At 47.9% G+C, this 14,522-nt stretch overlaps 1 protein-coding gene across 1 annotated transcript in view; it reads left to right on the top strand.

The window, feature by feature from the left end:
• The first annotated feature begins 722 nt into the window (after nt 1-722).
• HOMER2 (homer scaffold protein 2) overlaps nt 723-14,522 on the top strand; it is a 112,268-nt gene continuing 98,468 nt past the window's right edge. The window contains exon 1 of the mRNA XM_084816432.1: nt 723-1,598. Within this exon, the coding sequence (XP_084672558.1) occupies nt 1,477-1,598 (122 nt within the window). The 5' untranslated portion in view covers nt 723-1,476. The remainder of the gene's footprint in view (nt 1,599-14,522) is intronic.

Raw genomic sequence — 14,522 nt, 5'->3', positions numbered from 1 at the left:
CTACACATTGAAGATGACATCATGTAGACCCCCATAAAATTCCAAGAATGAGGCAGAGTGATTACACAATACAAGCCTTGTCTGGAAGCACCCCTAAGTAAACCTGCTTCTGATCGAATGTGTACCTGCGGCTGGGTGGGCAAGGAGCAGATGTTCAGGGCCACACCTAATGTTTCTCCAACATATTATCCCTTCAATATACTATCATTGCGACTGGGGAGACCCAGGTTCTAATCCCAACTTAGAGACTCTGGGCCAGTCACTAACACTCAGCCTAACCGACCTCACAGGGTTGTTGTGAGGACAAAATGGAGAGGGGAATCATGTAAGCTGCCCTGGGTTCCTTGCAAGAGGAAAAAGGTGGGTTATAAGTGTAATAAAAATAAATATATAAAGTACCTCAAGGTGGCATGCATGGTTCTGCCCAATCCCCCCATTTTGTCTTCACATCAACCCTGTGAGGTAGACTAGTCTGAGAGTGACTGACTGGCTCCAGGTTACCCATTGAGCTTCATGGCTGAGTAGGGATTTGCCTCTAGGAATCCTCAGCCCTACTCTAGCGTTCTCATCGCTACAGCTGAGAGCCAGTGTGGCGTAGTGGCTAGAGTGTTGGACTGGGAGCCCAGAGATCCGGGTTCTAGTCCCCAAAGTCACTCACTGGGTGACTTTGGGCCAGTCACAGATAGGTTGTTGTGAGGATAAACGGGAGAGGAGGAGGATCATGTAAGCCGCCTTTGGGTTCCTTGCAGGAGGAAAAAAGGCGGGATATAAATGCAATAAATAAATACAGGTCATTGTCTCTTTTCTCCCCCCATCCCCCCCTGCCCCGTTTGTTTTCAAGCGAATGCAGCCCACCGATCCAGAAGCAAGCCCCATTGAGCTCAGTGGGGGCATCCATCCACCCTCACACCGGGATAAAACCCCATGGGTGGGACGCAACAGGAGCAAAGGCGCGTAGGATCGCGCGCAGCCGGGCAGCGAGCGCAGGGCGGCGGCGGCGGCACCACCCAGCGGCCCTGTTGATTGGACGCCTCCCGCCGGCCCGCCCCTTCCCGGCTCCGGGCTCGCACGAAAGAACTGCCGCCGCCGCGTGCTAGTCACTTCTCCGCCCCGCGAGTGGGAGGCGGCTGCGGGGAGAGCCGGTGGAAGTGTGGGCGCCGCCGCTGTCCGCCGCTCGGCCGGCCCTTCCAGAGCGGGGGACCCCGGACGAGAGCCGGGCGACGCGCGCCGGGCGCCGGCGAGCCTCTCCTGGGCGCCCCGCGAGAGTGGCGCTTATGTAAAAGAGCAGAAGGCGGCTCGGGGGGAAGCTAAAGCGGCCGGCAGCGGGGCGCAGCGGCTGCGTGGCGCGCAAGGCTCGGCGGCAGCCGCGCCGCCGCCAGCCTCTCCGGTGCCCTGAGCCGGGGCGCCCGGGCAGCGGGCCGCCTCCCTGTGGCCGCCCGTCGGAGCCGAGGAGGGCGCTCTCGCCGGGCCAGCCGCATGTGCGAAGTGAGGACGCGCCCTGCGCTGCCCGCCGGCGACCGAGGGGGCGGAGAGACCCCGCCGGGTAGCGCGCTGTCGCCGCCGGGCTGTGCGGCCAGCGAGAAGTGCCGAGAGATGGGGTACGTTTGCGCGGGCGGGCGGGCGCGCGCATATATGCATGGAGGGCGGTGGGGTGGAGGGAGGCGGCGACGAGTTGCTTCTTCCTCCCCACCCCCTGCACCGGTGCGTGTGGGCGTGGGTGTGTGTGGGGGGGCTTGGAAGGAGGGGGTCCGGCTGGAGGCGGCGGCGGCGGCTCGAACTTCGGGGCGCTCTCCCGGCTTCGCCAACCCGCTTTCCTTCTCCGCGGGCTGGCTGCGCGCTCGTCCCTTGGGAAGCCGAGAAGTCCTGCTGCGGTGGGTCCCGGCGGGCTTGCTCGCGAGTCGGCGCGCGCGCGCGCGGGGACAGCCGCCCAGCCTCTTCCCCCTTTTCCTCAGGAGCAAGTCCCGTTGGGCTCGGTGGGAGTTGCTGTAGGACGCAGCATGATCCTCCGTTCACACGAACTGAAGCCCTCCTGCGTTCTGTGGGCCTGACACGGGTCCAAAAGTGCGCCTGGAATGGATGCCGAGGGTTGTGATTTCATGCGCATTGGCGGTTAAGCTGTGGCAGTGGAGGCGGGTGGCTCCGCTTTCGGTGGGGCTGTGAGTCCACTCTGGGTTTCAGTCAGAACCAGCCAGGGCTCTAAAGGAGCTATCCGAGGTGCCGGACCCACTCCCCAAAATGGGTTCAGCACCTTGGATGGCTCTTCAGAGTTTTCACTGGTTCTGACTGAACCGCAGAGCACATCCACTGCCCCACTGACATCAGAGCCACCAGCTTCCACTGAGCTGTGGTCCAGAGGGCAGGGAATCTTCTGGCCCGCTAGGCATTGTTGGCCTCCAACTCCCAGCCATTGTGGCTAATGACCAGGGATGATGGGAGTTATAGTCCAACAACAGCTGGAGAGCCACAGGCTCCTGCACCCCTAAGGGCGCAATCCGAATGCTGGGAGTTGTTGGACTTTCTTCCATCTAAACATGCATAGGTTTGCACCCTAAATTGGCTAGGGTAAGAGCTGGTGACTGCCTCAAGGGCACCCAACCACCTTCATGGCCAAGTCGACATTTGAATCCAGCCAGGTCTCCCCAGCCCTAATCTGACACTTTAACCCAGCCTTCTCCATGTGTTTTGGACTGCAACTCCCAGCATTGGCCATGCTGGCTGGGACTGATGGAAGTCCAAAACATATGAAGGGCAGCAGGTTGGGAGAGGCTGCTGTAACCACTACACCACACTGGTTGTCTAGCAGTACTGACTAAATCACTGCCACTGCCCCTTGGCTGGTATCTCTTTTTCCCCACATCCATTCCAGTTTAGGCTTCCAATTTAGCATGAGAACACGAAGGGCAAAATCCAATGTAAATTCTACTTAGAGTAGACCCATTGAAGTGAATGGGACTTAGGTTAGTTATGACTACCTTAAATCCCATTCATTTCAATGGGTCTACTCTAAGTATGGCTTATGTTGGATTTTACCCTAAGACTGGAATCCTATACTTGGTTACCTGGGAATCGGCCACCAAACCATGAGTGGGCCTTCTGTATGGCTACTGTTCTGTGTACACTTATCTGGAATAAGCCTCACTTAGCACAATTGGGTTTTTTTCCTGAATGAACACGCATAGGATTGGGCTGTGCATCACAGTGGGGGGAAATGGCATGTGGACATAGATGGCAGCTGTGTGACTAGTATGGTCATGGCCCCACCCCCACCTCCAAGTGGTTGTGCTGCACGATCCAAGAGATGTTCCGCCAGGATCCTTTGCACAGTAGAAAAAGTTGCTGGGCTCCATGTATGACTACGAGCAGTGAGACGCAAACTGTGATGTTTATTCCGGGCTCTGTTCTTTGCATTTTTGCAGCCAGGCCCACCCAAGGTTGCTCCCCCAATATTCGCTGCAGTGTTGCAAAGGATCTGAGGGCCACACCTTTTCGATTGCATGCTGCTTCATTGCTGCCCCTCAAAGTGTAAGTTTGGCTGCCTGAAGCAAACGCTTGAGCTGGCTCTAGGTAAAATATGACTTGCTAATAAGTTTTAGAAAAGTTCATAACTCGCTGAAATTTCAGTCTACCTGCTTGCATGTGCACATCTGTTTGTGTTGCACAGATGGCTTGGAGACTGGAGGGGAGTGAGATTAACCAACATGCTTGGACCTTACAGAAAATTTCACTGTGGTTGCTAGGTGGTGACTTTTGTTCGCTGTAGGCAACCAAAGGAGTGGCATTTTAGGAGCTGGCAGTTAGGTATACTGTTTTGTTGGGACATGTGCTGAATCTGTATCCAATGCAGAAACTTGTCTGCCAAATGCTCACCATTTTGATTGCCACCAAACAGGCAGACTTGCAGCCTGGTCACGAACTCTCACTTACCAGGAAGTAAGCCTCACTTGATCTTTATCGAACTTCCCTTCGAGTGAGCATGCTGAGGATGGCTGTTTTCCATGGTAACTGGATCTCTTGACAGTGCTAGCATGTTAAATGCTTTGTTATTGTGGGGTGAGATGCGACTGTGGGGGAAAACAACCCCCTAGTGTCACATTTTTGGCCACCCTAAAAGTGAACACGTGCAGTTTGGATTACAGGTGGAGTTTCCCATTTCTCAGTTGACTGCTGTAGCTTTGCCTTTAAAAGCAGCTTGATGTACAGGCAGTTGAAGCTTTCTACAGCTTAGGGAGAAGGATCATTAGATGTACTCAGATGTTCTTATGCTCATCCTCCACCGATGGCAAGGTGGGTTGTATGAACTTGTATGTGTGTGGGCTCTGTGCACAAAGGGATTATCAATGTGAGGTGGTGCCAGCGTGGACTATACTAATTTAAGAACTTCTGAATAGGACTCTTGCCATCTGCTAATGGCTGCACAGCTGCAGGGTGCAGATCAGGAGCTGACCACAGGAAAGTGTTTTGCCCATGGCTACCCAGTGAGCTATTGGTTTTCCTCTAGGGCAGCCTTCTCCAACCTGGTCATGCTGTTTGGGGATGAGGACACCAGGTTGGGGAAGGTTACTCCAGGGCAAATAGTTTGCAAACAACCACACACAATGTAATAGTAGAGGTGCCTGGTTTATGCCTTCGGAGTAGTAGGATATCCACAATAGGTAGAGTCACCTGTGGATTTTTTTTAACTGCTCTGTAACGCTGCGCCTTTAACAGCTACTTGATCTGCAGCCACTTATTAATGCTTATCTGCATGCCATGAAGGGTTTCACTGGCTGACTTCTGCAGACTGAGCTGTTTCTAAACTTTAGAAAAATCTAAGGCATGGGAAATCCAGGCTGTCATCTTGGTCAGTGGCACCCCTAAGGGTTTTCTGAAGCTGGGACATATTTCCCTTCTATAGAGTGGTGAATATGAGCAATAATGTAACCAGGGTGGGTCAATAGAGCAGCTTGTCCTGGGCACAGCCTGGATAGGGGCACAAAACTGGCATCAGAGGTTGTGTAATGTATTGACATAATGTTTTCTTTTTCACTTGGAATAATTAGGCATGTTTTCAAGGCAGTAAATAAACAAGCCAGGAATGCTTAGAGACTTGGTGAGAGCAGCAAGCCAGGCAGAGTGGAATTGTTGCATCTTCTTATTGTCTCTGTGCTTGTAGCCTAACACGGTAAAGCACATTCAGTAGCTGTATACAGCTTCCCTCAGAACACAGCTGGGAGGAAAAAAATCAGGGTGTGCCTATGTGAGTGGCCAGCGAGAATTTGGATTTCAGCAGCAATACCCTTAAAGATCCACTGTTTTAATAATGATAATGATAATAAAAAATAAGCACATTATTATCTCGCCTTTCCTCCAAGAAGTTCAGGGTGGGTACATATTTCTCTCCCCCTCTCCCCAGTTTTGTCCTCAACAGCTGTATGAGGGAGCTTTGGCTAAGGCCAGTTTGCACGAGACGCTGGACTCACCATGGTTTATTTCATCCATAATGAGCCGCGGAAACAGCCATTATGAATATGCAATCCCGAATGGGGTTGTGGCGTGTCATCCAATCCTGGCTACTGTGGCTTATTTGAGGGTTAAACAACCCTCACACAACCCTACTACAAACCGAGGGTAATGCGAGGGTTATTTAACCCTTGAGTAACCCGCGGTGGTCAGGTTCAAATGACACACCGCAGCTGCATTGGGGGTTGCATATTCATGATGGCAGCTGCATGTGCCCGGCACGCACAGTGGAACATTGTGGGTTAAATAACCTATGGCGAGCCCGGCATGTCATATGAACCAGGTTGATGTGACTTGCCCAAGGTCACCCAGTGAGTTTCATGGCTGGGCGCAGATTGAACCTGGTGCCGTCAAGGTGTGTAGGAAGGCAAGCTTATTGCAGCCATTGACCATGCTGGCTGGGAATGATGATAGTTTTAATCCAACACATCTGGAGGGCACCAGGTTGGGGAAGGTTGCTTTTACGACTGCATCACATTGGCTCTTACTGCAGCCTTTTCCATCCCTTTCCATAGGGATTACTCCAGTTAGCTTCTGTACTAACTTCCTTACCTTTTAAAACTGCCAAACATTTTGTGTGTGGTGATGGTGGTGTGGGGGGACAGTACTGAGAGTCTGCCTTGGGCATCAAAGTTACAAGTTCCGACTTTGAATCAAAGGGCGTAAGCCAAGGACAACAGCCAGTGTAGGTCCAACAGCTGAGATATTTCCATGTTCTTGCAGATAAAGGAGATACAGGAGTTGTGTAAAGGAAGGTGTGAAGTGAGTGACTAGTTAGTCACGGCTTCAGAAACGTAAGAAAAAGGGAGAGCCATATGCTGAAAAGATCTGTCAGAAGAGAAAATAAGTGTGTCCACCTTGCTTAGAAGAAATGGGAGTAGCTCTTGCATAGTTTCATTTAGGTGGCTTCTTATGCCAGGGCTATTTCACTTTTAAAAATAATAATCATTCAGTGCCCAGACAATCCAAATTCTGAGCCAAGAAAGGTTGAGTTCTGTAACCTGTATAGATGGTGCATACTGGTCAGTTTTGTATCTTTTGCACTATTCTGGTCAGTTGTGTATCTTTTGCACTATTCTTTAACTTTTACTACTTTATATACCTTGTTCTGGTTTGGGAGGGCCAAGGGGCAATGCAGGGCACTAAAGTTCCACCCCCAACTACTGGAAACCTCTTGGGATTCCGCGCTCTGAGCAGGTGTTGCTCTTACATGTTCAAGCATATCTTTGTAATCATAAGGGCTTGCAATTTGCATCATTTCGCAGGCATGCAAAAACTTTTTTGTTCCAGCAGGCCTTTGGGGATAACTAGTCTGGACCTGGGAAAATGCGACGTATGGATACCATTTTTGTTGTTTTGGTTGTCTTTTAATGTTTTAATATCTTTACAATTTTAATATTGATGATTTAATTATATTTTTAACTTTTATACAGTTGTATTTATATTTCTATTTATAGGTTTTAATTGTAGCAGTTTTAACGTTGTAAGGCCGCCTTGAGTCCCAGTATTGGGAAAAAGGCGGGATATAAATAAATATAATAATAATAATAATTTTTTAAAAAATGAAATCTGAGATTCTTAGGACTCTGGCTTCTACATCCAGTATCAGATTTTGAGCCTTTCTGCTTTCCTGCAGAATCTCAGCATACATGCAGACCAGGTTAAGGCCCTTTTCTGTCTGTAAGGAACACAGGAAGCTTCCTTATACTAGGTCAGACTATTTGTCCGCCTGCCCTTGTTGTCTGCTCTGGCTGGGTCCCAGGCATACCTTGATCTCTCCCTGCTACCTGATCCTTCCATCTGGGGAGAGACACATCTCCAGTTAAATGGATCTCAGGTACTAGCCAACCCTGGAGAGCTCCTGGTGGTCAGAGAAGACACTACCAAGCTAAATGGACAGCTAGTCTGATCCTGGTGTAAGGTATCTTTCTATGTTCCTTAGTAGATATGTCAAGAATTGAGCCTGGGATCTTCTGCACAGGCAAAACATAGAAATATGGTTGTTCAGTGCCTGTGAGAGTGACTGTACCTTTAAGACCTGGGTAGAATCGCTTTGGATCATACACATCTTTGGATAGAAGTCTTGTCTTTTTGAAAGTACATCAAACCAGTTTCTCCAAATTAATCCTCTTTATTTCAGTGCAATTATTTCAGAGTAAGTAATTTTTTGATTGTAACCTAAGATGCCTTTGATCATTAACTTATTGCACTCCAAAATTAATCGTAGAAACTTCTTAGATGTCCTTGGCAATAAGTATATGAATAAAAAGTAGCATTGAATGTGTGCAAGCAATTAAAACACAGGCTATTAGGCCAAATAAACCCCTTCCCATGGTATTGATATTAAGCTGAATGAATGTAACGTTACTCAAGGTGGGCAGGCAGTCTTTAAAAAGTACTTTGACTTTATTAACCCTTGTCCATGAGATGAATAACTAAATATTACTTGATAAAACCTATAATGTGGAATGTCATTAAGTGACTAATCCTTTCAAGTATTAAATCCCCAGCTTTCAAGCCACTTTTATTTCCAACTCCTTTATGCTTCCATTAACCGAATCACGTTAGTTTTTGCATTCGGGCTGTTTATAGGAAGATTCGCTATTTGCATAAGGAACCAGATTTAAGCTTTGCATCTCTCTCTCGGTCACTCTATATTTTTAGCCTGAGTTCATTAAAAATGTTATGAACCTAATCGCGCTTACTCAAAAGCAAGTTCCCTTTAAATCAGTAGAACCTGCTTGCAAATCAATGTGTTGAGGATGGAATATGCTGTTTAATCTTTAACAGCTTGTCGACTGTGCCCTTCTGACTGCATTTTTTTGGGTGTACAATGAAGACATTTTCAGGCATGCAACTAAACATGTAAAGTGTGAATGTGACTGACAGATATGTAAACACACTTAGGGTACAGGAGCACACGCCATAGGGATGGGATTGGCTGTGGCTCCCTGCTGGGTGTATGCTGGGTTAGTTGCTGCATAATATGTGAAATAGCCTTAGGAATGAAAATTGAAGGGGCATAGGAACGTAGGAAGCTGCATTATACTAAGTCAGACCATTGGCCCATCTAGCCCACTGTTGTCGACACTGACTGGCAGCACCTCTCCAGGGTTGCTGGCAGGCGTTTTCCAGCCCTACCTGGAGATGATGGGGATCGAACCTAGAACCTTCTGCTTGCAGTCTCGGCCCCTCCCCATGTCTGCTTAGCCGGTGCTAAGCAGACATGCCCAATGCCCAATGTCAACCTATTTTTAGTGTGCAGGGTTGTAGGTGGGGGAGAAATAGAGGTGCAAATTAGGGTTGGACATTTGAGTGGACAAATACTGCATGTCAGGTGTCAATATGCAGAGCTCTTGTTCAGCTGCTGGAGCCCTAGCATGCCATCGAGACCTATCACAGGTGCCTGCCTTGTGGCCCTCTTTAACCTGCACTCTGGTCTGAGTGCTGGGGCCAGGGGAGGCACCATTTTAATTCCTCACAATTCCTCTCACACCGTGTCATTCCAAGGCATTGTGGGAAACTAAAATGGCAGCTCCATCGGAGTGGTGCTGTTGGTCTGGTATGCTTTGCCAAGGGCCCGCTCAGACATGAAATACTCAGCCCTGGAACACCAGTCAAATGTTGTCAAATATTTTTGAAGCATTCACTTTATTAGAAGAGTGGGAGGGAAGATCCTTTAATCATCAGCAGTTTCGGTACTTAAGCTAATCACAGAAGCAAATTGTCTAACTCGTTGCGAAACAGTGAAATTAACTTTAACAAAACATTGTAATGATTTATAACTTTAAACAATGTTAGGAAGGATCACCTTTCTATAAATGTGAGTGCTGTGCTGAACAGTTCTCTTCGCCTGTTAACCTGGAACACCATAGTTGGCCTACAGTTACAAAACATTTATTTCTGTTTTTGAGTTGTTGTTGTTGTTGTTTTTAAGCCAAGTGATAGCAACTATTAAAACCCGTTTTTAAAAGGCACTTCTGTTGCAGGCCAGTTCTTCAAACATCATGGCTTTATGGAATGCTTGGCAAGACCCACTTCTTACCCAGAAGACAATAGAGGGAGAGATGGGGCCGCTGCAGGGGTGCAGAACCTCTTTCTGACTGAGGGCCAGATAGTTTGGGAGATGCTCTCAGGGGCTGCATTCCAGTGGTGGGCGGGGCCAAAGGCAAAATGGGTGTAGCCCAAATACCAGCATATTTTGGCCTAAAATTCTTCCTGCCAGTACTTAGCCTTAAGAAAGCCATTTGAACCTTTTAGAAAGGGGTGGGTGCACAAAAGCCAGGAAATCCTCAAACAATTGGTGGCTGGGGGAAATGCATGGGAACTTCTCGCAAACCCTCGAGGGTTGGATTTGGCCCCCAGGCTTGAAGTATAGCTTCCTGCTTCCATTCTGGTGGCTTTATGCCCACATCATGTGGTGTTGTAGTGAAGCCCTGTATTGGAAGAAGGGTGGGAAGAGGAAACCAGCACAGTGCCTTCATGAGAACATAAGAAGGGCCATGCTGGATCAGACCAAGGGTCTATCTAGTCCAGCATTCTGTTCACACACTAGCCAACCTATTGACCTGGAACCCGCAAGCAGAACACAAGTGTCACAGCACCCTCTTGCCCATGTTCCCCAGCAACTGGTGTACATAGGCTCACTGTCTCAGATACTGGAGGTAGCACATAGCCCTCAAGCCTAGTAGTCATTGATAGACTTCTCCAGGAATTTGTCTAACCTCCTTCTAGGGCGCAATCCTATTCAGATAGGTGGCCACGTCCGAACTCAGAGGTGACCGCCTATCCAGTGCAAGGCAGGAGAAGCTCGGAGGGGATTGTTCCCTCCGCGCTTCTCCTGCCCTGCATTTTCAGCTAGACAGCCGATTGTGGCTGTCTAGCCGCAGGAGGACGGAGTGGAGGATGGGGCTGTTCGGCGCTGCCTCCGAGGCAGCGTGGAAGTTGGAGGAGGATGGTTCTCCGGGAACCAACCTTGGAGCTGGGGCTTCAAGGTCGGTTCCTGGAAAACCAGATATCCTATGGCCGTCTAGCCGCTGTCTAGCGGCCATAGGATTGCTCCCTTAAAGCCATCCAAGTTGGTGGCTGAAAACCCTGCAGCAAGGGAGCACAATCACTGCCACCAGAAGTACATAAACAGGCAGCATCAGCAAAAATGTGAACGGCGGGGGCACATTTCCATGAAACCTTCCCCCCAGCCACCCATTTCAGAGCCAAAAAGTTCTGAAAAGAACTTTCAGCTCACCCAAGAGGTAAAATGTTTTGAAAAGAATGAAAAATTATTTGAGGAGTATCTGTTTTTCCCCCCAGAGCACAACCCAGTGATCTGAAGAACTAGGGAATTCTAAACTAGCATATTATTTAATTAGGCAGCCTTTTTATTTTATTAGGCTGTAGTTCTTGCTCCCTACTCACTCCTCTCATGGAGCTCTCTGTAGTGAGTAATCATCTTTCAAGAGTTTTTTTTTCACTTCTGTTTTACACATTTCTCTGTTGGCTTATGCAACTCTTATGTATGGAAACTCACAGCACTCAATTTATGAAGACTGTGCACATAAATGCTAATCGCATAATGTTGCTGAAGTGGCATTGCTCCGAACAGTTAAGCAAATAAGATAAATAGCAAGCAAGAACAGAAGATGAACATTATATAGGAAGTTGTGCACAACTATAACTTACAGAGATAGTTTGGAAGGAAGGGGCGTTAAGGGTGGATGGTGAGAACTACATAGGAACTCTTCATTCTGTGATGCATCTGACCTCGTCTGATCTCGGAAGCTAAACAGGGTCAGCCTTGGATGGGAGACTGCCTGGGAATCAGGCTTCCTGCATTGAGCAGGGGGTTGGACTTGATGGTCTTGTAGGACCCTTCCAACCCTATGATTTTATGATTCTCCATTAGATTTATTTTTCCTTTTCCCTTATTTTTCCCTTCCATCCCTACCCCCCATGCCATTTTGAACTTCTTTTGAAAGTCCCTTTGCTCAAGGGCTGGGGACTTTTTGGTGGTGGCCTCTAATCTGTGCAACTCCCTCCCAAGGGGATGCATGGTTGGCCCCATCAATTTTAGCTTTCAAAAGGGCTTTGAAGATTCCAGGTGCATCCAGATGGATGGTTCTTACCACTAACAAATCAAAAGCCATTGTGCAGCTATTCAGTCGTCTCTTCCTTAATTACATTTTTTTTCTGGTAAGAACAAAGATGGAAGAAATGATGGGAAAACTTGGGAGGGCCACAAATTGAAGGCAAATGTCATCTGGACCCCCATAAAACTTCATTAGTGAGGCAGTGTGATTGCACAATTAAAGTATCTCCTGGAAGCACCTTCAGTTGCTTTGACTCCTTTTTAATTAAGACACTCTTACTGACCGGCTTATTTTATCTTTATGCTGGCTTGAACTGCATTTTAAATGGTTTTATAGTTATTACTGTTGACTTGTGTGTGGGGGTGTGTGTGTGTGTGTGGAATGTTGATATGTGTAATCTGTGCTTAACTTGCATTACATTGTAGAAACCTTTTTTTATTATTTTAAGATAAAAATATCCTAAATAAATAAAACAAAAATGGTTTACATGGGGAAGTGGGGATGTGTGTCTGCTCTGTGACAAATGGAGACTCTCAACACTGCAATTCCAACCTCTCCTTTTGGGGGTGGCCATGACAGATCAATTGGCTTCAAACCACTTAAAATGTGTTAGTGTAGGGATAATGCACTTGGATTTAGAGTGAACAGCATGTACATCTTGTGACTGTGTCCTGCCATGTACTATGTGGCTTGCTGAGTGTTTCACAGCCCCCTGCCCATTTTGCGGTCCCACTCAGGAAACCCCTAGCTCAGGAGTCGGGAACCTATGGCCTGTCAGGAATGAATCTGAGCATGTGGAGATGTCTGGCAGCTCAGATTCAAACTCAGATTGGGATCAGTCAGAACAGGGAGAGGCACCCTCCCTAATGAGCTCAGATACGGCAAGGCTGTCTTCCCAAGACCTTGACACACAGATGGCTCAGCCTGAATGCCCCCCCCCTTTCCTGCACCACGAGAACCTAGGATTTGGAGGAGGAGGAGAGCGAAGGGTGTGACTTGAGAGATGCTAGGTTCCGTCGCAGAGTGAAGTGGGAAAAGTTAGAAGCGGGGCCCAGATGCTCCACCAGGTTGGCCATTTGCAAAAGCTTATGTATGAGGAGCCACCCTAAGGGAGGGGCATCTCTGCCAAGCTAGCCTGGCCAAGAAGTTCTTGCCCAGACAGCAACTTCTCTAACTCCCATTTCGGCTCCTGTATTGATATTCGTCGATGTGTGGATTAGCTGTTTCATTGCAGTCTGAGAGTTTCCTAAAATCTGCATTTGTAAACTAGTCCTTAACTAATGAAGTAGTGAGCCTGAAGCCTTGTTTCCCTGGAGTGTGATTGCAAAGGGGGAGGACGAAGGCCCTGCACTCATTCCTGACCATTGGCTATGATGGCTGGAGGAGATGAGCATCCAGCCACCTCTGTAGGTCCCCTGGTTCCCCATCCCTGCTGGTGGGCAGTCTGCAGCTCGTTGGGCTGCACCTTTTGCACATTTGGCTTAGAGAATAGCAGCTAATTCCCCATTTTCTTGTGATTTGGATTTTTCTTCCTTTCCATTTGAAATGACTTAGAATATCATTGCAGTATCTGAAGTGAACGTCCAGAGTCTTGAAATGGTGTTTGCTTTGCAAGAATCTCAAAGCAGCTGGTGTTACAATGGCTGCAAAGCAAAGGATACTTACTGCACGTGCAAATTGTGTGGGTTTTGTTCTAGACGCTTTCTACATAAATGGATGAAATCTATTTTTCATCCCACCCTAGTACTACTGATATGTTTATGTACATTGTTCCCTTCCCTTCTCTCTCTCGCGCTCTCTCTCTCTCCCCCCCCCCCCCCGGTATGTATAAATGGTATGTATACCCGGTATGTATAAATGCAGCAAACAACTTCCCTTAAAAAGCGTCTTGGAATTACTTTGTTGGCTTGTAATTGTGCTTGGGGTGACGGAGGTGGGGGAACCTTATAATTTATATCTCGCAAATAGTCAAACGCTTTTGCCCTAAAATCAGCCTGTATATAATTAAATTTCTAAATGTGGCAGGGTGATGGCACTGGCCTCCAACTAGGACAGGAAGCTTTTAGCTCGGAGTGTTAGGGGAAAAGAATTCTTAATATGCAAGCAATGAGAGAGGCCGTTAATGCCACGGAAGTTTACTGAGGCACTGTGTTCAGAGCCCATGATGGGTAATAGCCTGCCGTGATACAAGGGGGTAGAACTTGAATGATGGGAGGAGTGTTTTTATTCCCCCCTGCCCCCATGTCTTGGGAGCAGTGGAGGCTGGTGGCTCTGATGACAGTGGTGTGGTGAATCTGCTCTGGGTTTCAGTCAGAACCAGGCAGAGCTTTAAAGGAGCTATCTAAGCTCTTTTAGAGTTCTAACTGAAACCTGGAGTGGATTCACTGCCCCACTGACATTGGAGAGACCAGCCTCCACTGCTTGGGAGTACAATCTTATGTATGTTTACCCAGAATTATGGCCCACCGATTTCAATGGATGCTGCTCCTCTAGAAGCATGCAGAGGATTGCAACCTAAGGCCTTTGTGATCCTGGCCTTTCCGGTTTCTTCCCTGCCTCTGTTGTATTTGCTCCTTCTCTTCTCTTCCTTCCCTTTGCTGATGCTGGTGTTGACTGCAAGTTCCTAGGGGCAGGCGGTCGGCTCTCTTGTGTGTACGACTCCACAGAGCGCTGGTGCAGCCTCATGGCTAAGAATGTGAGCTGTGAAATACACACTTAAAATCTTGCCTTAAAATCTCTGCCTCAGCCCCTTGTCTGCACTATGGGCGCCTTACAAGGCTGTTGTAATGATGATCGAGAATGCATTTATTTATTTATTTATTTAAAATATGTAATGTAATTATACCCTGTCTTTCCGAGTAAACCCTTACAAAGCACCTTACAAATAATACAATGCAGCAAACAGTGAAATTAAAAGCAAAACAGTAAAACTGAATA

Source organism: Heloderma suspectum, chromosome 11, assembly GCF_057233095.1.
Source record: "Heloderma suspectum isolate Gila_16-S chromosome 11, 16-S_ref, whole genome shotgun sequence".
NCBI lineage: Eukaryota > Metazoa > Chordata > Lepidosauria > Squamata > Helodermatidae > Heloderma > Heloderma suspectum.
The sequence above is the reverse complement of the archived record's forward strand: the minus strand, read 5'-3'. Positions and strand labels throughout refer to the sequence as shown.